Source organism: Diabrotica virgifera, chromosome 8 (assembly GCF_917563875.1).
Source record: "Diabrotica virgifera virgifera chromosome 8, PGI_DIABVI_V3a".
Classification (NCBI taxonomy): Eukaryota; Metazoa; Arthropoda; class Insecta; order Coleoptera; family Chrysomelidae; genus Diabrotica; species Diabrotica virgifera.
Genome location: NC_065450.1, coordinates 203,539,405 through 203,564,716, shown reverse-complemented (window position 1 = coordinate 203,564,716; position 25,312 = coordinate 203,539,405). Strand labels below are relative to the sequence as shown.

The following is a 25,312-nucleotide window of genomic DNA, read 5'->3' as shown; positions in this document are numbered from 1 at the left end:
TGGCAAAAACCCCATTTCACTAAAGAATACGTATATTTTCAACTAAAATTGTAATTCTAATTAAATATTCCGAACAATAGAGTATTATATTTCAGTATTTCCACATTTAAAAAGTGGCACATGCTCCTTTTACTTGTCGGTCGGTGTACTGTCACTTGTCAGTCATCCAAGGATCCAAGTGTCATGAAAATAAACGAAAATTAAATAATTTGATTTTTGTTGATCTCAAACAAAAATGGATAGACTGGAAATTAACAAAAAGAAATTCTGTCGCCTGTGTTTATCGGAAACTGTTATATCGCATTCATTACTCAATGACGATAATGCAGTATTTTTAGAAGCTCTGACAGCAATAAAGGTAATGCCAAAAATAGGTTTAGGACATGATTTTAAAAATTGGGGATATTTATGTCAGCTACCTACTAATTTGCATGTATATTTTATTATATTTGCCTACAGTTAATAGGTATTCATTTTAAAATGAACACTATCAAAACCTTATGTTTTTAAATAGTTTAAACAATTTTTAAAACCTACCATTTAATTTTGACTGAAGGCAAAAGTCAGATGTATATAAGGTTCTTGAACTCGTAAGTGGAGCATATAGAGCTTCATTGAAAATGCACCATCGAGTTCTATTTTGCGCTAAGTCCTTCACTTCATTCCAAGATTTTCCTTGACCTCATCTTAAGCCGGACTCAAACGACTCGTGTACTTGGCGAATAATCGTCACTTGCATATACTTGCCATGTCGTCTGAGTGGGTTACTCCTATATTTATTTGTCACTCGTTTGTCTTCCAACTGTTGTCGGTAAAAATGACCCGAGTCAAAGGGATCACGATTATTCGCACACTTGCGAAGTACATACTTGTCTATACTTGCAAAGGCGGTCAAACGAAATGTATAAATAATTGGCATTTACTGCGCCTATTCATTTAGACCAGTGCATTTAGCACTAAAAACACCAGAATAAATCGATTTTTAAATACACCACCTAGAGACTTGCTAATTTTGCATTGTGTTCAGGATGATGTCAGGAAAAAAGTCTACAATTGAAAAATGGGTGGAAATGCCTAATTAATAATTGCTTTTTAAAGTTCTTAACATGCATTAAAAAGTGCATAAACATGTCAAAATAAACATATTAAGGGCCAAGTTTTGTTATTCGCGAGGTTTTTTAGGTCGCTGAACATGACTATGCTATCAGAACCTATCCCCAGAGCACCTGGTGCCCAGGGTCACTGCTAGGGCACGTCATCTGGAGGTTCGAGGGCTAACGGCCCTAAATTGATGCAATCAGTTTACTTGGAGGTTTGTGGAGTCGCTGAACATGAATATGCCATCAGAACCGACCCCCCGTAGCCCCTATTGCCCAGTGTCACTACTACCTTTGTACTTTTATAATTATTGTTGTTTTATACCTACTTACTCTGTAAATGCTATATGAGTAAGTAAAATTTTGACTTTTGACTTTTGTCACTGCTGTAGGTCATCTTCTGGAGTTTCGAGGGATTTTGGTACCAAATTAATGCAAACGGATTATACGGGTGTTTGGGTGCTGCTGAACACGAATACTCCATCAGAACCGACCCCCGGAGTACCTTGTACCCGTGGTCACTTCTAAGGCACGTCATTTTCTGGAGTTTTTAAGGTTTTCGGCACTGAATGCATGCAAATTGATTAAGTGGGCGGTTTTTGGGGTCGCTGAATACAAATACGCCATCAGAACCGACCCCCCGACCATCTGGTACACAAAGCTAAGGCATGTTATTTTCAGGAGTTTGGAGGGTTTTTGGGCATCAGGTGCAACGGGGGGTCGGTTTTGATGGCGTATTTTTGATACAAAAACTCCCGAGTAATCTGTTTGCACAAATTTAGTGCCGAAAACGTTCTAAATTCTAAATGATGTGCCTTAGCAGTGATCCTGGACACCAGGTGCCCCGATTGTCAGTTCTGATGGCGTATTCGTCCTCAGCTACTCAAAAACCCCCCGAGTAACAAAATCTGGCCCCAATACACTTATTTTGACATGTTTATGCACTTTTGGATGCATATGATGCACTGTAAAATGCAGCTATGCATTTCCAGCCATTTTTCTGTTGTTGACTTTTTTACTGGTGTCATCCTGAACACAATGAAAAAAGTTGTAACTTTCTATGTGCTGTATTTAAATTTTAAATCGATTTATTTTTTCCTAAATGTCCTGGTCTATTTATTAGTAATCACACCATTGATTCATTTGTCACGGTCGTTAAGCCAAATGTTTACGCTCACATACTTGTAAATTGTACACGTCGTGTGAGTGCCCTGTTTGTTATTGCAATCGCAAACTCATATACTTTCCAAGTAGGCGAATAATTCTGTACTTGCAAAGTACAAGAGTCGTTTGAGGCCGGCTTTACCCATGATGGATCTTCTCCAAGTTTGTGCTGAGCGACCTCTTTTTCCTTAGGGGTTCCACTCTAGGCAGCCTTTGCAATACTGGAGCTATTTTTTCGGAGTATTTGACTGATCTAACCCCCACTTTTAGCACTTATTTCATTTTCTACCCTCTTTCGTTCTGCCAGGTGTAGCAGATCTTCGTTTCTGAGAATGTTAGGCCAGAAGATACGAACAATTTTTAAGACCTGCAGTTTCTCTATATTTTGCTGTAGAAAATTTTGTCTGTATTTTCTGTAAACTTTCCAGGTTTCACATCCTTAGAGTAGAGCCAATATGACATTTGACTGGAATATCTGGATCTTTGTCTTTCTTTGTAGTATACTGCCCAGACTTCCAAACAGGATTCAGCATGCCGAATGCTTGTTGAACTTTTTGTATCCTTATACGAATATTGTCTTCTGTACCTCCGTTTTTTGTTATGACTTCCAAGATACGTAAAATTTTCCACATTTACAATCTACATGTTGTTAATAGTAAATACAGTGGAACCCGATAAGTCGGCCTCCAATAACCCGGAAGTCCGGCTAACCCGGACTGATTTTTATCAGGCAAAACAAACATTTTTTCACTCTGGCTGAGTTTTTTACCAAGAAATAAACACTGTATACAACTTTACGTAATTTAGATGTATTGTGCATATGTATTTCTTGTTTTTCCAATTATAATGTGTATTTGTTTATTATTTATATGTTTTTTTTATTACATATTTTAATTTACAATCTGCTTCATCGAAGCTATAAGTAAATAGTTTGAATGTTAAATACATGAGGGAGAAGCTGCCCTGTGGCAACCTTGCTATTATAATTTTTACATTAGATCATAATATATTTATTTAATTTATGAAATCTGTGTGCCATAGTTTCTTTAGTCGTCTTGCGAATTCGGGAGGAGTGTTTAGCAGTCTTGCTTCATCATTTGGATGACTTCTCAGTCCATCAAGGTAGCTCATTGTGATCCTTTGAATTTCTTCCACTACCAAAGGTGTAGCTGAGTGCTCGTGTAGGGTTTTATTGCTTACCTACCAGGGTGCGTTGAATATCATCCTCAATATTTTTGAATGGACTCTTTGTATTATCTTGATATTTGATGGCTTTGAGCAATCCCAGAGTTGAACACCATAGGTCCAAATTGGTTTTATCATAGTTTTGTACAGGAGCAGTTTATTTTCAATATTGAGTTTTGACCTTCGACCAATAAGCCAGCTCATTTGAAGAGTACAGAGGAAAAACAAGGAATGTCACATTTTATACATATTGAGATAAACACCAATAAAGGTTTAATTCTTATTCAATTCAATTCAGTTTATTGATGTCAATATACAAAGTATTTACATAAGTCAAAGTCTGTTAAAATGCACCATTGAAATACATTGGCAAGCTAACACTTAATAAGTAAAATCTATAAAATTTTATCACCTAGTCTAAATACTTAACACAAAGTTAGAATATTAGCATAAAAACACAAGAGCACACAGAACATTTAAGAGAGCTGTAGGACTATCACAACAGGGTAGCCCCGAGATATTCCTCCTGAGAATAGTAAGCACCCACCAAAAGAAGTTCTTTGATTTTTATTTTGTATGTATCTAAGGGCAGTTCTCGAATTATTAGGGGTAATTTATTAAAGAAATGTATAGCCAGACATGATGGGCCATCTCTGCACCTCTCCAGCCTACGAAACTTTGGGGCAAGGTTCCCTCTAAAGCGTGTGTTAATATTATGAATCTGTTCATGAGTCTGGAATTTATGCATATTGCATTTTACATATATAAGATTATCATATATATACTGGCAAGGTAATGTTAATATTTTCCAATCTATAAAAACTTGTCTGCAATCGGCTCTATATGGCAAGCCTGCGACAATGCGAATGGCCCTTCTCTGCAGTCTGAATACATCCTTCGCTCCTGCACTATGTCCCCATGCGAGAATAGCATAGGAGATATGTGAGTGACACAAAGAAAAATATGCCTGCTTTAGTATGGAAGCGGAAACACAGGATGAAAGTCCACGAAGCAAAAATGTATTTGATGATAGCTTTGCCACTAAAGAGGTGGTATGAGCATCCCATATCAGACCAGGGTCCAGCAGAACACCAAGAAATTTAGCACAGGATGCATTGTCCAGTTCATCAGGAATATTTCTAGTTGAAAAAAGTAAGGACTGTGTTTTGGTTGTATTGAGAAACAGCCTATTAGAATGGAACCATTGTTCTGCCTCCGACACTGAACCCCACGAACTCCCCACTGCTGTTACCAAATCCTTACTGCAGGATGAGATTGTTGTGTCATCTGCAAAGAGAGTGAAATGCGCAGCTTGACATGAAAGTGGTAAATCATTTATGTATATCAAAAATAATAAAGGACCCAACACAGAGCCCTGAGGAGCTCCTATGCGCAAGCATCCTCTCTCCGATTCAACACCTGCAAATCTCACTCTCTGGCAGTCAAATAATTTTTTATCAAAGATATACTGGAGATTGAGAAGTTATATTTACTCAATTTAGCAGTAAGAATTTCGTGGGACACACAATCGAAGGCTTTACTTAGGTCGCAAAAGTTGGAAGACACATAGTTACCTTGTTCAAAAGCATCTTGGATGTATGTTACAAGATTCAAAATACCCTGAACAGTCTTCAAACCCTTTCTGAAGCCAAATTGAGATTCAACGAAGAGCCCGTTAGACTCAAAGATACTTGCTATTTTTCCAGCAAGACATTTTTCAAATATCTTCGAGAATATAGGTAACAGAGAGATAGGTCTGTAATTAGACATTTGATCTGTCTCTCCCTTTTTAAAAACCGGAATGACCACCGCAGTTTTTAAAACTTCAGGAAAAACCCCCTCAGCTATACATAAGTTTATGAGCTTGGTCAGAGGACATATTATTAGATTTTTTATCCCTTTGATTAAGCTGACAGTTAAATTAAATGGGTCCTTACTTTTTTTATTTTTGAGAGAGTTCACAATCTCTCTTACCTCATTAAAAGAGACTGGGTGATATCAATGATATCTAAAAACTATTTAGGAGATTCTTAGCAAAATTCTAGCAATTATTAGTCTATAATATTAATTTACATTAACTTATTAATTTAATAATGCATCAAAAAACTACTAATATTCCTTATTTTTGTCCAGTGGCGTGCGGACAATCGTGGTCCTTCGCCTGGATACAAATTCTTAAAAAATTTATATAGGTTAATCTTTCTGGTTATTGTTCTGAATCGATTGTCTAGTCGATAGTCCTCAGTTTTTGCTACCACATGGTGAGAAAAGGCAAAATTCATGAAAAAGTGACATTCCTTGTTTTTCCCCTGTACTCTTCATTTGTCGTATTTTGATGTTGATCTGGGTTTTCTTGGCTTGAATGTGTGTCTTCCATGTTAATCTTTTGTCAACGGTTAGTCCCAAATATTTGACGTGTGTGCTGACTGGTAATTGTGTATCATTTAATGTTATTATTGGACATACATCCCTTCGGTTTGTAGATGTAACTTGGGTTGACTTCGTTTCATTTACTTTCACCTTTCATTTGTTGAGCCATGTTCCCAATTTTTCAAGGTGGTTTTGCAGTTGTGCAGACGCCATAATGGGGTCCTCATTGAGAGCGATTATAGTGGTGTCATCAGCGAATGTTGAAATTTGGGTTGTTTCAGTGGTTGGGATATCTGCGGTAAATAATAGGTAAAGGAGAGGATCCAGGACGCTACCCTGCGGTACGCCTGATTTAATGGGAAAATATGTGGAAGTTGCTGTGAAATTTTACTTGGAAGTAAGATCTTCAATGTAGGATTTCATAATTAGGTAGTAGGGGGTTGGAAGAATACTTTTGAGTTTGTATAAGAGTCCAATTATTTATATGTATTTTATTAATTTTTACCATATTCTCCGGCTAACCCGGATCGGCTGTGGTCCAGAATAATCTGACTTATTTCTGACTTTCTTTCTTGCATTTATTCTCATGGGTTTGGTTTTATTAATATTGATTTTATTGATTTTCAAACCTATTTTATTGGCTTCAGTGGAAAGTGTTTCCAATTGGTCAGCCACATCTTGGAATTTTTGTCCTAATAGACAGATAGATTCGGCATATTCTAAATTGCTTAGGCATGTGGTTAACATCCATTGTATCTCTCTTGTGTCAGAGTCTAGTTTTGAGATAACATAGTCTACAGCTATGTTAAAAGGAAATGCAGAAAGCATGCATCCCTTTTTGACTACAGTAAATGCATTACTTAAATTCATCACTGTTGATCCCATTGTGTGTCACACTGCATTTCGCCTCACTGTACTGTGACTGTGACTTTATAATGGAAAATATTTTATGGAGGATGTTTCTTTGCTCTAAAATTTTCCATATAGCAGTATGAGATAAGCTGTCAAAGGCACACTCGAAATCAATAAACACTATGTATAGGGGTGTGTTCTATTGAACTGATTGTTCCATTATTACCCTCACAGTATTCATGCAGTGTGATAAGAATGGGAGAGGATAGGCTACCAAAAAGAGCACTGAATGCTAGAATGCAGGGAAAGAGGCCTGTTGGAAAGCCAAGAAATCGCTGGGAAGACACAGTAAACAGCGATGCACAAGCACTTTTAGGGAGTCCGTGTATGGAGAAGAGCAGCCACAGACAGGCAAGGGTGGAGGCAAAAAATAAAGGAGGCCAAGGCTCAATTTGGGCTGTAGTGCCGTAGAAGAAGAAGAAGTACTCATGTAGTCTATGCAGTAGAATTTTGGTCTAAAGCCTGCTTGTTTAGCTTGAAATTCAACTTTGTTAATCTTTTCAGTATGATGGTCATTGAAAATTTTATTTATTGAGGTGAGCAAGGTTTTTCCTCTCCAATTTTTGCACAGTGTGAGGTTGCCTTTTTTGGGAGATTAGTAATGTTACCTTTTCCCACACCTCTTGTATAATCGGGAGCAAAAGTTCAGCAATTAGATACAGATCAGTTATAGTATAGTATAGTTGATCCAAAAGATGGCATAACCCAGACATCCAAAGTGAAAGTTGACCTTCAACACCAAATTGTTCTATATGGTCCACACAATGTCCAGAAAAAAGTCACACCATTTTGAGCGTCGGGTTTGGGGGGGAGAGGGGGGAGAAATCGGTAAATTCGTAGTTTTTTAAGTTTTTCGCCAATATTTCTAAAACTATGCGGTTTAGCATGAACAACCTTCTATACAAAATTGTTCTACATTCAATTTGAAATAAAAAAGGCCCTATGCATAATCTTTTTAAAATGAATGGTTTCAAAGTTACGGAGGTAGTATAGTATAACTGGTCCAAAAAAAGGCCTAACCCAAACATCCAAAGTAAAAGTTTTCCTCCAACACCAAAACGTTCTATATGGTTCACATATTGTTCAGTAAAAAGTTACACCATTTTGAGCGTCCGGTTTGGAAGGGAGATGGAAGAGAAGCCGGTAAATTAGTAGTTTTTTTACGTTTTTCGTCAATATTTCTAAAACTATGCTTTAGCGTAAACAATGTTATGTACAAAAATGTTCTACATGAAATTTAAAACAAAAAATGTTCTAGACATAACTGTTATAAAATCAACGGTTCCAGAGTTACGGAGGGTGAAAAGTCGAGGTTTTCGATACTTTTTATATTTTTTGGGCAATATTTATGATATAACTATACCTACCAAAAACCCAGACATCCAAAGTGAAAGTTATCCTCCAACACCAAATTGTTCTATATGGTCCACATAATGTTCAGAAAAAAGTCACACCATTTTTAGCGTCGGGTTTGAAGGGGAGAGGGGGGAGAAATCGGTAAATATAAAAAGTATCGAAAACCTCCACTTTTCACCCTCCGTAACTCTGGAACCGTTGATTTTATAACAATTATGTATACAACCTTTTTTGTTTTAAATTTTATGTAGAACATTTTTCTATAGAACATTCCTTACGCTAAAGCATAGTTTTAGAAATATTGACGAAAAACGTAAAAAAACTACTAATTTACCGACTACTCCCCCATCTCCCCCCCCCCCCCAAACAGGACGCTCAAAATGGTGTAACTTTTTACTGAACAATATGTGGACCATATCGAGGCCTCAAAGACAGTACCTCGTAAGTATCAAGTAGCTAATTTTACAGGAGGAACAAAAAACTGTTTAAGAGTTGATAAGATGTAGTTATTTTTTGTAATCTTTTAAATTTATTGTATTTTAAACTTCCTGATTTTGTAAGTAAAATAAAAAAAAGTGTGAAGCAAAATTAAAAAAAAATTAAGTCACTTACGAGATAATGTCTGTTTTTGTCTGTCACATACGAGGTAATGTTCATTTCTTTAATTTGTATTTATTTAATAATAAATAGATAAATATATACTTACCTAAATAAAAACTACATAAAACAGAAAAGGAAAAAAAGCAAATTAATATTAGTTTTTTCTGATTGTTAAAATCTAAAAAACAAGGTAACAAAATCCTAAAATTATGGCAATGAGGAACAAATCATGCACTAGCACTAATATTATGATCATTAATTAAGATTAAGACTTATATGGCAACAAATCATAAAAAGACCAACAGTCTTCAGGAATAACTGATTTGATTATGTGTAGGTGGTCATACTTTGTTTTTGAAATTGCTGGTCTATTTTGAAACAATGGGGGAAATTTAATAATAGAAAAATCAACATTCTTTGGTCCAGTTGGGATTTCTTCAAAGGAATCTTCAAAATTGATTTTAAACAATATTTTTCCAATAGTGTATCTTAAAACACAAATATCTGTAACTGTATTACCAGCAACTAATTTACTAGGTCTAATATAGTTGTATTTCATAAGATTTTTGTCGCCAAAATTTTGGAAAAAGGTGTAATCAAAATTTACTACTGTAAATGGATTTGATGCCTAGCTTCCTTTGTTAACCTTAAATAGTCACTAGGAAGATAAATTTCCCTATTTTTTAGGACTGTCTCAGTAGAGCTGTGCACTGAATCACACTCCATTTGCGTGTGACCTTTTTCTAAAAATTTTTGGTCAATAATGTCATTGTATTTTTCATATAAGAAAAGCAAAGTATTAGACAATACACTGTTCCGATTTTGGGCATTACACCCATCAGAATAGATAGATATGGAAAGTTTGTGTGATGAGTTCAGAAAATGTTCTTCCAAATAATGTTTCAGAAAAGATGCGTAGGTGGAAGCCTGATCATCTGCCTCTGTCTCGTTGTACCAATAGCAATTAGCTTGGCTACTAGCCAAATTATAGATAGTATAACTATGGCAGCAAAGTTTAGTTTTATAGTTCAGTGCACTGGCCGGTAATTGAGGAGATAGTTTCACTGACTGAACATCCATCATAATAACAAAAAGTTTTCCTTCAATAGCCTCCTTTTTGTCACGTTCTTTCTCACTTCTAGCTCGATATTTTCTGATTATGTGGTCATTATATTCTTTTTCAGATAAATTTCCATTTTTAAATTTAAAACAATTGTCACACTGGTCTTTGCGTGGATGAAAAATAGACAACTTCATTTGGTCCATCATAGTTCTTAAACAAGTGTGAGTTAATGGTGTCTTTTCATTTTCTGTACAACATTTGCAGTAAGCCCTATTCAAATCTGAAACAGACTGAAACACTTGCTCCAGATAAAGTCACACCTATAAATAAAACAGTTTATCAGAGAAATATTAATCAACAGCAACACAAACACCGCTTTAGACAGCCAAATTATGTTGTATTTAACAGAATAAATACACTTGATTTTAATAAAATCTCCATTTTACCTTTAAACTTCAAATAACGGCGATCAAAACAAAACATTCAAACATGCCCACTGACGTACTGTACAAACTGCACCATACGAGGTCCTGGTTTTAAAATATTTTTACGGCGCATTTACGAGTTAACGTTCCCTTACAGTTTTCTACCTAAGGCCTGAAATATTTGGTTCTTTAGAACTGCAAATAGGTGGATCTGTATGTCCTAAGCTAGATTAAACACAAAACCGATTTTAATAAAAATGTCACTTACGAGGTACTGTCTTTGAACCCTCGATATAGAACAATTTGGTGTAAAAGGAAAACTTTTACTTTGGATGTCTGGGTTAGGCCTTTTTTGGACCAATTATACTATACTACCTCCGTAATTTTGGAACCGTTAATTTTAGAAGGGTTATGCATAGGGCCTTTTTTATTTCAAATTTAATGTAGAACAATTTTGTGTAAAGGATTGTTCATGCTAAACCGCTTAGTTTTAGAAATATTGACGAAAAACGTAAAAAACTACGAATTTGCAGATTTCTCCCCCCTCTCCCCCCAAACCCGACGCTCAAAATGGTGTGACTTTTTTCTGAACACTATGTGGACCATATAGAACAATTTGGTGTTGGAGGATAACTTTCACTTTGGATGTCTGGGTTTGGGTCTAACTATACCATACTATTATAAGTTTTTTAACTTTTTCATTATAAAGGCACAGTACAGTGAGGCGAAATTCAGTGTGACACACAATGGGATCAACAGTGATGAATTTAATGACTTACTGGAGTCAGACAGGGATGCATGCTTTCTCTGTTTCTTTTTAACATAGCTTTATAGTATGTTCTCTCAAAACTAGACTCCGACACAAGAGGGATACAATGGATGTTAACCGCATGCCTAAGCAATCTAGGATATGCCGGCGATATATGCCTATTAGGACAAAGGTTCCAAGATGTGGCTGACCAATTGGAAACACTGTCCACTGAAGCCAATAAAATAGCAATGTTATCTATTCCCGGGGACTTGCTGTTTCTCAGAGATTTGATAGCTGTTATTATGTCCTTTTTAGAAGGGGCGTCACAAGATATATTCAAATATATATTCTGCAGGTTTTTGACAATTTCATCTGCATTATCCCTGGGCATACCTAGCATTTACTGAAAATGCTCTTTTCTTCTCTCTACTTGGTCATCTGTTGTAGTAATTCACCTGTCTTGGATCTTTTTTTTTCTTTGGAGTTGTATGACTACGGGCCCTTCAAGGCTCATTCGCCGATTCACCAATTTTGCTCATTTATTTTACAATATATTTTTCTATACCTATGTCTTGGATCTTACAATGTTCGAACAGTTGGGCACATTTAGCCCAACCAAAATTCAGATTTAATAATTGTGACTAAAGTAGAATCTGTTACTTTATAGATCGACGAAGACGAACCATTCCCAACAATTGCATGTGTCAAATGCTGTTGCAATTTAAAATTTGCTTTCCAAATCCAGCAAAACATTCTAGAAGCTGACAGAAAGTTACATATGTTAGAGGAAATTAATATAGATGAACTGGACATAAAAAATAGATTAGTTGATAATGTAGTCGAAGTAGAAGAAAAAGTTCAGTCAGTGGGGGAATGTATCGTGGACCATGATTATGGACTCTCTAGTACTGAACCATCCACACCTTTGAGCAGTAGGTATATTTGATTTCTGTAAGTCCTTTTTTAATCAATGTAAGTTAGATGTATGAATTATAAAAATATCCGAAGGTCTTAACGCTATGCTACATGACATCTAGAAAAAATACATTAGTGCACCACAGTGGTGTATCAGGACCCAAGATCCCTGAAAAACGATTAACACACAAGAGCTATCAGGGCCCAAAATGATGACGCAATATTGTTTTTGTAATATTGAGATATTACAAAAATTTTACTATACCTACTCTATTTTATAAAAAGTTTTTTTATTTACTATTGAGGGAAATACATTTTGTGGCTAGTCAGATTACATAATACAGAATAAATATGAAAACCTTAGTATTTTTATACTTTTATTTGAACAAATTATAAAAATACATAAAATCAAAAAATTTATGCAAAACTTACAGAAATGTCTTGTTTTCCGTTTTTTGCAATATCTAGTGTTCACTTTTATTGGGAAGGGTATCTGATAGAGCTTTAGAGATGTCATATTTGGCCACTAGACTAAATATGAGTGTAAAACTGATGTAGAGGCTTCTGGATATGCTTTTTATTAGCTCAATTCCCAAATTTCTTCTAGTTTCCTTTTGGCTATATTCTGCATTCAATGTGACTTTAATCCACAGCCCATAGATCGAAGTACATATTTCTAAAACTTACGTGACCACACAACTGTGATATATTAACCCTTTCACTCCGGTGACACATACCCGCGTCCAAAGATGACTATAGATCAGTGCTGTGGCTGTGGACGCGTAAGCGCATCCACGGTACATAAGTATTCAAACGAAGTTATTTCTGCCGGCACAGGGCTAAGACTGGAGATATTACAGTGGAGCTGAAAGGGTTGAGAGAGAATGATCTATATTTCAAAATCAAAAACTTTTATTTTTGTAAAATATTTAGATATGTAAGTACTTTTTTTGGGTGCCTGAAAGGTACTGAAAAAACCATATATGTATATTATTTATTTATGTAAGAAATAACCTTTTGCGCATTCTGATAGACCACTGTCGTGTATCGGAGTGTTAGTGCTGTTTCACATTATAAGAATTTAAACGTGCGAGGGTTAGAACCCACGACGACAATCCAATATTGGCTCATGTAATTATATGGAGCCTTTCTCACTAGACGGTGGATGCAACGTTCGGTGAAGTCGCCGTGTTTATGCCATCCCTCGCTTACAACAGACGGCAGCCGTGCCGTCTTTACGCACCCAGTAGCATAGCGGACTTAATGCATCCTTTCATATGATACTGTCGTTCAGTCGCACGAACGCAGTTTCTTTGGTTGTTTGGTACATTATTTTCATTTACACTTTGTGGCTGTTTGAAGTAGGTGCATATATTTTATATTATGATGTCTCAGATTGATAGTGAAATATTATTAACATTAACTGAAGCGAGACCCGTTCTTTGGGACAAAACAATAGAAATATATAAAGATAGAAACTTGACGAGAAATGCTTGGAATGGTGTATGCCGTGCACTTAACAGTGCACGAGTTAATTTGAATTAATTAATTTGACGAATACATTTGACGAATTTAAATACATTTTATAAACAGCAAAATTAATTATATGTTACTGATAACAACAGTAATTAAAACTTCTAAGTATATTATAATAAACTTTATTTTACATAGTTGCAACTAACGTTGAGTATAGAGGGTGTTCCATCAATATGTGTGAATATAAAAATATATGAATCGTATCTTTTTGTGTTAATAGGATGGACCCAATGAATTCGGATTCCTCTTATTTCTCTTTTTTGGACGATAAAGTAAACACAACGCTATAATTTGATTTCGCTCCATATAAAATATACCTTTTATTCTACGAAATTATATTTAGTTTTATAGGGTAAACAACTCGGTGAAGACTGGAGTAGGGCGGCGGTCACGTCCTGTGTGAAATTATCTAAAAACAACATTTAAATCGAGGGGAACAACATTTAAAAATGAATGGATGACAGAGGGTCTTTTAAATTCTGTACATGAAAAACATAGATTGTAATGTTGTTCTGAAGCTGTTTCCTTGTGAAATTTTTATAATAAACTATTCTAAATGGGAAATAAGCCACAATTTAACTAAAAAAATTATTTTATTAACGTTTCGACGTCCAAATCGGATGTCGAAACGTTAATAAAATCATTTTTTAGTTCATTTGTGGCTTATTTCCCAGTTAGAATATTTTATTACATAGATTGTATTTGCTAATTAGATGAGCTAATCCAAGATCCCACAAATAACACAGTAGAACGACGATTATAAAAACAAATTAAGGCTTTTAATTAAAAACATAAGAAATAATAACGTGACAAAATAGAAATTGCAAATGAATTAAATACGCATTACAGTACATTAGGACAAAAGTATGGACAAAAGATACCCATTTGTAATGATACATCGTAATGATACATATCCGACATCGTATCATGTACCTACCTCAGCCACAAAGTGTAAATAAAAATAATATACCAAACAACACAGCAAAATATCTTCATGCGACTCAATTTTTATTGTGTGAAAAGGATAGGTGCGTCAAAACTATCGCACGAGAAAACCCTCGCACGTTCAAAGTTCTAATAATGTGAAACAGCACTTAAAAAATGCATATCCTAATGTATACATTTTTAAGGAAATTCTCCAAAATCAACTCTGTCTGAACTTGAAACAGAAGAACTGAAAATTGGTGTCCAGTGTGAAGCAGTAAAAAGCGAACTCAAATCTGACGAAGATAATTCAGTAGATAATTTATTTGTAACAGAGACTGAAACCGAAGAACCAGTTCTTTTTGCTAATTTTTTATCAGCAGAAGCTAATACTGATGACTGTGAAAAAGTTCCTTGCAAGATCTGTGGTCAAGAGTTTCTAGATAAGGATATGCTAGACCATGTGCAATTCCATTATTTTTCTACTATTAAGTGTGATGAATGTAACATGAATTGTGCCAATATACATACATATAGGGAGCATTTAGCAGATGCACATAAAGATTATCCTGCTAGTAAGAGTTGGACGTGCAAAATTTGCAATGGATCCTTCTTTTATAAGCCGTTGTATATTATACATTTTAAGAGGTAAGTTCTGGTGAATATTAAATCGTGTATAAATCGTGTAACAGAGGCCCCCGCAGCGTGAAGCTTGCTGGGCTCCAATAGATCAGGGGCCCCATCTTGTCGTCTGATATTATGTAAAAATCTGTTATAGGTATATGATTTTACTTTGTGTGTTTGAATTTAAAAACGTAAATTTCTAAATAGGCGTATTCGGAAAGTGAATCATGTCATATCTAGAAACTTACTCCTTTCCGGTCTCACGAACTTTTATGGTGACGACAATAAACTATAATGCTTTATACGTGACTATTGAACGATTTGAGAAATGCAATTTGCCTAATTTTAGAACAATATTTCTAAATCTAGAAATGGGTTTTTTCTTTAATCTTTACCTACGTTTAGTATTTCGATACAATTATCCAGAGGCGTAACAGAGGCCCCCACGCCCTAAGCTTACCAAGCTTGTGGGGGCCCCAATATGTCAAGGGCCCCATCTTGCCGTCTAATATAATATGTAAAAATGTGTTGTTATATTATTTGCATACATACTTTTTTTAAGCAGTGCAGTATTGAAAATGAAGTTTCAGTAAATGACAGTTTTGGAGTGAAATGATCAACGTCACGAAGGACGCATTTGCTGGACAATTTGGATTTAGGTTCTAGTACACTCCACTTCAAAGTTGGACCCCAGGAGGGGGTAACACCCCTCCTTGGGGTGAAAAACAGGTACGTTTAGTCCGGAAATGCATAAATTGACTAGTAAAGCAACTTTTGTTCTATAGAGTTTCTTTATCTATGTTAATACTTTTCAAGTCATTTGCGAATGAAAATGTTAATTTTTTAACAAAAAAACAAACGTTTTCAGACGAGTTTTTCGCAAATAACTCAAAAATAAGTATTTATCGAATTATATATTAGATATCAAAAAATATTGTAGCAAAAATATGGTTATAAGATACAAGAAAATGGTGTACTTATTCATGAAGTCTGTCGACACAGTAAAAGTACAGTTGAAGCTCATAAAAAATTATTCTTATTCGTCCAATTCCAAATCGAATATTTCAACCTGGAATAACCAAACAATAAAGCCCTTTTCGGGAAAAACTAATCAAAACTTTTTTAAATGTTTCAAAAAAAGCTTAATTTTTATTTTTTTATTAAAGTTTCTAGCACCAAAACTATACGAGTTACGCTCAAATAAAGTTGACCCCTTTTTTTGGTAAAAATAATCGTGAAAATCTGCCACTATTTCTCACCCCAAAAAAAATTTATCGTTAGCGCTTTACCATTTACTTAAATATTTATTGTTTATTATGATCTGTAAGTTTGACCAGTTCGAAGTTCTTACTTTTGAAAAAATTTGGTTTCATAGTAAAAAAAGTTTTTTTATTTTGGAAAAATGTAGGTCTTGCTTTTATAAATATTTTGGCTTTATTTTGTTTTTCTGTAAGACAAAAATTGATTAAGACATGGCTGTTTAAAAATTGCATATACTCGTGATTAGTGACTCGTTCAATCCCTTTCAACTAGAACCCTTTTAAAAATAAGCACTTTAAACCGGTGAAACTTACAGGCCATATAAAAAAGTTAAGTAATTTGTAAGACGATAATGATTAGTTTCGTTTGGAGTGCTAAATAGGGGGAGATTTTCACATTTTTTTTTTACCAAAAAATGGGACTAACTGTATTTTAAGCGTAACTGGCTTAGTTTTGATGCTAGAAACTTTTGTAAAAAATAAAGCTTCTTTTAAACGCTTTAAAGAAGGTCTAATGAGTTTCCCCGAAAAGTATTTCATTTTTTGTTTATTTCACGTTGAAATATTCGATTTGAAATTTGACGAATAAGAAAAACTTTTCGTGAGCTACAACTTTTCTTTTACTGGGTCGATAGACTTCATTTTTGTTTCATTTTTTTATAAGCTAGATACATTTTTGCTAACAATATTCTGCTCGATCAAATACTTACTCTTTGAACTATTTTCGAAAAATCGCCTAACAACGTGGTTTTTTGTTGAACAATAAACATTTTTACTCATAAATAACTCGAAAAGTTTTGAGTTGACCACTTCGGTGGTGACACTGAAAATTACTCGGTATCGCTATATTTTACGTTCATTTACTGGACTGTAACAAATATAGGTATTTGTTACACATGTTGCATTTAGTAATTTTTTAAAGGGGGCCATATTTCCAATTCTGCGGGGGGCCCCGACGGAGATTGTTACGCCACTGGTTATATTATGTGGTATCTTCATTAAAAATACCCTTTTTATCATTATCAACAACTATTCCGTCCATCATCTGATGTAAGCTTCCTTAAGTGTGTCCATTCATTTCTGTTCATTGTTTTTTGCATCAATTTCGTGACCAGCCATTCACTTGATGTCATTAGACCATCTAATATGAGGTTGTAACGTTCCTGTTTTCTTTGAGAAAAATAGATAGGAAATAGAGGATAATAAAAGAGGGCGCCAAACAAGTTTTTAACGAAAAATCAAGTTAAAACGAATAGAAGAAAATAATTACTAATGAAATATTAAAGAAAATAAAGTAAAATAATTATTTAAAACTAAAATAACAAATATGTGACGTTTGTAACGTTACACACTCCTCTCACCCATCAGAAAAACATGAGTTACAAACGTCACATATTTGTTATTGAAGTTATACTTCTTTACCGGCGATAGAGGGTGATTTTTTTATATGTTAAAACCTATCAGCCCGGCGCATGCGCATTATAACTTTGTTCTGATTGGATGTTCAAATGACATGTCAAAAATTATCCGATATGGCAGCTGTGGTTTGGAGGTAAAGGTAAACAAATGTATAATATATTAGTTTTATTGTTGTGAGGACAGAAACAAAAAAGTTTATAATATTGTAGTGACTTTTAAATAGTTTTTAAAAGCAACAGGTACGTAATAATTGTTAATGTATCATGGGTATAAACCTACCTATTTGATCTGCCAAAATACATAGTATGTAATACTTTTATTTATATAATTTGATTACCATCAAAATTTCTATCAATATTCACCTAATATATTGTTTTTTTACTCTATGTTTTGTTGTATTTTTTCAATTCTAAATCATTTCAATTCAAAATTAAAATAATTTGATCAATTTTCAAAATATCAAAATATCACAAGTTTAATCCGTTTAGTTAGTCGATCTTCGTAAATAATGACACATAGTGTCCGTGGCTAAGCGGAGAAGGCGAATGAATTCCAATACCAACCGCTCTTATCAGCGCTGGTTCGAGTCCCAATAGAAACTTTCTTTTTTGTTTTTTTTTTTAATACATTTTATGATTGTAAGTATATTTATTATATAATTGTATTTTCAGAAAATACGTATTTAGTTCAAAAAATTTTCGACAATTAATGTTCAGACATCATTTGTGGCTTGTTTAATGTGTTTGTGTTTTATTCTTTTATTATTTTAATTTTTGGCACTGTTCTAATAAAAATGTTTGAGAAGTAGTAAGTATAAATTAGTTTAATATTTAAACAAAATATAAATAAAAAGTATATTAATTTCGTTTAAATCATATAATAGAAGTATAACTTCTTACGTGCGTACAAAGTACACACACATTCTTTTTTTATTTTTAAATAATTATTTTACTTTATTTTCTTTAATATTTCATTAGTAATTATTTTCTTCTATTCGTTTTAACTTGGTTTTTCGTTAAAAACTTGTTTGGCGCTCTCTTTTATTATCCTCTATTTCCTATCTCTATTCATCTAAAATCTAAATCATCATATGGAACGTATTTCATATATTCTTACTCTGTAGATATCTGTCTTAACTGTCTTTTAATAAGGAACATGCCTGCCACCTCCTACGTCCTACTGTCATGATAGTGACACTTCGTCTCTCAATTCTCAAAATGGTGGTGGTAAACTCATAAAAGCCAAGGGAGCTTGGAAATAAATCATTTTTATTCAATAGACGACCTTTCTTGTGGGGTAAGAATACTAAAAATTCTAATTATTACAATCATTATATTCCTTATTATATTCCTACATGCATACAAAGCTTTTTATAATCATTTTTTCTTATACCTAACCTCCAATGTCAAAGCATGTATTCTGATATTTTAGTTTTAAATATATCTTTTTAACTTACATATATGCGTGTGAGTAATCAAATAATTTAACTATTCCCCTCGTCTCAATTCCATTTAATTTACGCTTGCCATCTACTAGTTTTTGAATACTATTTTATACAACTGGCGCCCACCTTGGGCGCCAGTGAAACGAAAATGGCGATAGACTACATCAGCTATTCGAAAATATTACTCCAATCAACTAAGATAGCTATCGTTCGCCCCAGCCTAGCTCAGTATCTCAAGGTGTGTGTTCGTCTTGTCCTAATCTTAGATATGAACTCTGAAAATTTAGAACGGAAGCAAACAAAACAGTATTTTTAACCAGTCATGTTTATTGTTCAATAAAGATATAAATAAAAATATGACTTATTAAGGTACTAGTACACTTTAGAAGACCAAAAATAATCATTTTTTTCAAGAATTTTTGTCTCAGAACCTTTATCAAAAATGAACATAAAACTTTTTTATTGATATCTAGCTCTTAGAGAGTACAAAAATTATATCATTTTTCATTTATGCACTTACATTAATATTGTAGAGGGCGCAAAATTCAAGGCCTCGAAAAATGATGGCGGACAGTTAATCTCAGGATTGGGATATCTGAAACAAAAAATCGTACTGTATTTGAAAAAGGAAGGTTTCTTACGTGACAACTTACCACAATATGACCAAAAAATAAAAAATAAATATTTTTTAACCGTGAAAAACTGAAGAAAAACAGACGATTTTTTCACAAAAATTTTTCAAATTTCCGTAAAATTTTTTTTGCGGAATTTTTTACTAACGGTGGTAAATTGTCACGTAAGAAACCTTCCTTTTTCAAATGCCGTACGATTTTTTTGTTTCAGAGATCCCAATAGTGAGATTAACTGTCCGCCATCGGAACTACTTTTTTTCGAGGCGTCGAATTTGGCGCCCTGTACAATATTAGTGTACGTGCATAAATGAAAAAAGATATATTTTTTGTATTCTCTAAGAGTTAGATAATAATATGTAAAAAGTTTTATGTTCATTTTTAATAAAGGTTCTGAGAAAAAAAATCTTGAAAAAATGCCAATTTTTGGTTTCTAAAGTGTACTAGTACCTTAAATAGATTAACAAATATATTCAAATTCTTGCCAAAAACTAACAATTCTGGATTATACTTATGGCTTTTGGTATCTGGTTCGCTGGTAACTTCTTGATGTCGAATGGTACTGCTGTTTCTACAACTGGCACTGGCGTTCTAGAGGCTGTATTCCACCAGGCCTACAGATGTTGGTCGTTGCAGTCTAGGTGATGTGGTTGCAGTCTAGATGACATGTTCCTCGTTCTTGTATCGCCGGCGATTTGAGGATGCTTGAAGCTCCCGGAGGGAGAAAAGTGGTTTTATTCCCAAAAAACTAGAAGAATAATGTGTATAAGTGACAATCAAGAAGTTATTAACCAAATTGTACCTTTGTCAAATAGTATTCAAAAACTAGTAGATGGCAAGGGTAAATTAAATGGAATTGAGATGAGGGGAATAGTTAAATTATTTGATTACTCACATGCATATATGTAAGTTAAAAAGATATATTTAAAACTAAAATATCAGAACACATACTTTGACGTTGGAGGTTAGGTATAAGAAAAAATGATTATAAAAAGCTAGGTATGCATGTAGGAATATAATGATTGTAATAATTAGAATTTTTAGTATTCTTACCCCAAGAGAAAGGTCGTCTATTGAATAAAAATGATTTATTTCCAAGCTTCCTTGGCTTTTATGAGTTTACCACCACCATTTTGAGACCACCAATTGGGAGACGAAGTGTCACTATCATGACAGTAGGACGTAGGAGGTGGCAGGCATGTTTCGTATTAAAAGACAGATATCTAAGAGTAGAATATATGAAATACGTTCCGTATGATGATTTAGATTTTAGATGAAAAGAGAGAAGGGAAATAGAGGATAATAAAAGAGGGCGCCAAACAAGCTTTTAATGAAAAAGCAGGTTAAAACGAATAGAAGAAAACAATTACTAATGAAATATTAAAGAAAATAAAGTAAAATAATTATTTAAAAATAAAATAGCAAAGATGTGACGTTTGTAACGTTACAAGGTCTGCCGCTACTTCTCTTATTTGCTCATGGTTGCCATTCAACAATTGACTTTGCCAACAATTGTTTTCCATTCTTCCTATGTGTCCTGCCAAGTTGTATGTTAACATGGCAATCTTTTGGATTAAATCTGTTACTTTTGATCATCTTTTCATCTATTACTTGTTTCTCAGGAAAGCTGTGTGTCAAAGTGTTCTCAACCTTCTTATTAAAGGTGACTTCACATGCTTACTTGCGACATCTCCCCCTTTATGTCTTTTAATAAACATACTCCCTGTCTTTTTACAGTCCTACCAGAGCGTGTTACAATGTTATGAGGTATATTAATTTGTATAGATTCATCACTAGTTGAAAGAATGTTTAGAATTGTATCAGAACTTGTCACAACATCAGATTCATCAAGAGGCACCCTCTGACTATCAAAAGTCTGCCAGGGACTGAGTGTCTTATCTTGTATTTTATTTGTCATGATGATTATAATACTAGGGAAGAGTAATGTAGTTTCCCATTGCTTTCTCCACCGAAGTGGTAATTAAAAGGTAATTAAATGGCAGACTGGGTATGGTAATAAGCGGGGTTGCAATCCCTACAAGGGGGTTGCTTTATTGGAAGACACTAAGTACTCGTATACGTACACGTCTGCGTAACTTGGAACCGTATGGGAAACTTTTTTATTATCAATTTTACGAAACAAAGTTATTCTTTATAAAGTGCTCTGCATAGTCTAAAATCTAAGACGCAATCATCAGATATCAAATTTTATCAACAGCATACGAGGTATGTCAAAAAATATAAATCTCGCTCAAGAGTAAAGTGCCTTTATATTTCACAATATCGAAAATTGTCATTGAGAAAAGTTGTTTGTAATTAAAAATTATGTTATAATCTGCATTTACACTCTTCTAATTGAAGAAAAAAAATTTGAGAATTTTCCTCAAATCACAGCCACCCAACATCATTTTTATATATGATAGCTCCGTTATTATTAATTTTACGAAAAAAAGTTATTCTTTATAAAAAATTCTGCATAATCTAACAACTAAAATAAAATTATAAGATATTAACTTTTGTCAATTTTATACGAGGTATGTCAAAAAAATATGAATTTCGCTGGAGAGTACCTTTATTTTTCACAATATTGAAATTTGTTATTACATATAAAAAGTTGTTCAGAATTAAAAACTATGTTTCAATATGCATTTGCATCCTTCTAGTGGAAATATTGTGAACTATAAAGGTATTTTACTCTTGAGCGAAATTCATATTTTTTGATATAAACGTCTCTCCTAAATGAAATTTTTAAACATCACGACGTGTTCTGAGGGACTAGAATCCTCAAATTATTTTAGTGATAACAACTTTAGCATGGTTCTGATTAATATTCATTCTATAAGATATAAAACTGATGAATTATTTCTATTTCTAGAGGAATTAGGGTTTCCTCCGATAGTTGCGGTTACTGAGCACAGGATTGAAGTCAACGAGCCTTTTTTTGTAGAAAAATATTCCACTATTGCTAGGTACGATCGTCAAAGTTCAGCGCATGGAGGCACCCTGATTCTTTCTACAAATAATGATTTTTCTCTGGTAACAAAATATGATTTTCTATTAAGCGAAGCATTCTTTGAGTTTTCTTTAGTTTACAGTAAGAACCATAAAAGCAGAAAAAATTTATGCGGGGACTTTAACATTAATTATGCTGCTGCTTGTGCTACACAAATATCCCTGGTCAACATATTTGAATCGTATGGTCTAACAATGCACATTGATTCTTCTACAAGGATTACAAAAACTTCATCTACCATAATTTATTATATTGTCTCAGATTTTTCACCCCGTGATGTCTGCGCTACAACTGTTAATGCGGGACTATCTGATCATGAAGCGGTTTATACGAATAACATCTTTAGCAAGCCCTCATCGAAAACTCAGTTTAGGCAGGATTTTTTCCGCTCGGAATTTTCGTAAATTCCAAAATTTATGCTTAACCTCTGAGTGGCCCTTTCCTTCTATGAACGTCGATAATAATTTCAGTGACTTTTTGAATAAGCTTGTCTGTATCTTCAATAAAGCATTTCCTTTAATCACAATTAAGCCAAAACATCACAAACCCTGGACTACCAAAGGTGTCCGCATATCAGCCAAAAATATGCGTTCACTACTGTACATCAAGAAATTTACTACCAACGTCTCTGTTACTAAATATATCAGCAAGTACAGGGCAATCTATTTAAAACTTATAAAATCAGCTAAAAAATTGTACTATCAAAATCGTCTGAGAAGCTCTAAAAGTGTTGCAAAAGATACTTGGTCCATAATAAACGATCTTCGTAATAAAACTCACACAGCTCAAACATTTTCCCTTCCAGACCCAGAAAATCTAAATGAATACTTTGTTAATGTGAGTAAAAATATAACATCAACTATTGTGTCACAACAAGATCCCATTTCCTATCTCCCTAGTTCAGGAAAGGTCTCGAATTCATTATTTATAAGACCGGTTGATAAATCTGAACTGATTCAGACAATCAATAGTATCAAAAGCAAATCTTCCTGTAGTACCGATGGACTATCCATAAAAATTTTCTCAAATCTCCCAGACAGTGTGTTGGGAGTCCTCATCTCTCTAATTAATGATTCTTTTGAGAAAGGTAAATTTCCAGAGTGCCTAAAGACGGCCATCATTATTCCTCTTCATAAGGGTGGTGAAAAATCAAATGCCTGCAATTATAGACCTATTGCATTACTACCGGTACTCTCCAAAATTATTGAGAGACTCATAAAAGCCCGACTTATGTCCTTTCTCGTTGATAACAATATTTTATCACAAAATCAGTTCAGCTTTTTAAATAATAAATGTACCACAGATGCCATGTTTTCTGTACTACATGAGGTTTATCAAGCATTAAACAATAATCTGCACACTGCCACTGTTTTTTGTGATTATGCCAAAGCTTTTGATTGTGTGAATCACGACATTTTGATAAAAAAAACTAGATTTCTACGGAATTCGAGGTATTTCTTCGAACTGATTTCAATCTTACTTGTATAATAGGAAACAACTGGTTAGAGCAAATGATACAGACTCTAGTCTCAAAAATGTTGTATGTGGGGTACCACAAGGTTCAGTATTGGGTCCTCTACTTTTCCTTATCTTTATTAATGACATCACTAGCTTAAAAATCGATGGAAAAGTTTTTCTTTTTGCTGATGATACCAGTATCACTTGGAGCAACTCAAATATCGCAACTCTTCATGCTACTATAACTTCTGATCTACTTACAATAAAATCCTGGTCCAATTCAAATTTACTCTCTTTTAACGTAGATAAAACAGTAGAATTGTCCTATAAAGGAGCTCTTCAACCCTTACCTCTTCATAACAGCCAGATCAGTATCGTTGATTCTGTAAAGTTTCTTGGTATTTTTTTAGATAGCAATCTGAAATGGTCCCTTTATATTGATGTGTTAAGCAAGAAACTATCCTCAGCTTGCTTTGCAATAAGATCTGTTTCGAAGGAAATGAATTTAGCCTCTTCCAAAATAACATATTTTTCTTTGTTCGAGTCACATCTTCGATATGGTCTCCCTTTTTGGGATTCTGGTACGGCTGCCCAATCTGATGTTATTTTTAAATTACAAAAAAGAGCAATAAGATATCTGTTTGGCCTCAGAAGAACAACACATTGCAGAAGCTACTTCAAAGATCACAGGATTCTAACACTACCTTCTTTATATATTTTAGAAACTGTTTGCTTAATTCGTAAACATCTACATGTCTTTCCAGCAAGACCTAGACATGCCTATTCCACCAGAAATTCTATCTTTGACATCTATTTACCGATCCCGTCCAGTGAGTTAGTAAAGAAATCTATATTATATTCTGCAAAAAAACTTTACAACCATCTCCCTCTACAACTTAAATCTGCAACATCTTTCCCCAAGTTCCGTAAAATGACTAAAGCCTAGTTATCTGAAAGACCATATTATTCAACAGCAGAGTTTCTTAACCAATAACTAAGAAAGTACAGTATTCTTATTTATAAGTATAATCTTAATCTATATTTGAGTGTCATATGCAGCAGCTTATGCAATTTGCAAATCTTTTTTAATTTTTGCAATAGATTGTTACTGTTTTTTTGTTTCTCTTCATTATTTTATTTATATAGACGATTTATAAAATTGTTAAAT

The 25,312-nt window shown here is 33.9% G+C and overlaps 1 protein-coding gene across 1 annotated transcript in view; it reads left to right on the top strand.

Moving 5' to 3' along the window:
• The first annotated feature begins 18 nt into the window (after window positions 1-18).
• The window catches only part of LOC114325650 (zinc finger protein 154), a 37,986-nt gene continuing 12,692 nt past the window's right edge, over window positions 19-25,312 (top strand). Inside the window, exons 1-3 of the mRNA XM_050659635.1 lie at window positions 19-358; window positions 11,591-11,855; window positions 14,505-14,946. Of these exons, the coding sequence (XP_050515592.1) occupies window positions 236-358; window positions 11,591-11,855; window positions 14,505-14,946 (830 nt within the window). The 5' untranslated portion in view covers window positions 19-235. The remainder of the gene's footprint in view (window positions 359-11,590; window positions 11,856-14,504; window positions 14,947-25,312) is intronic.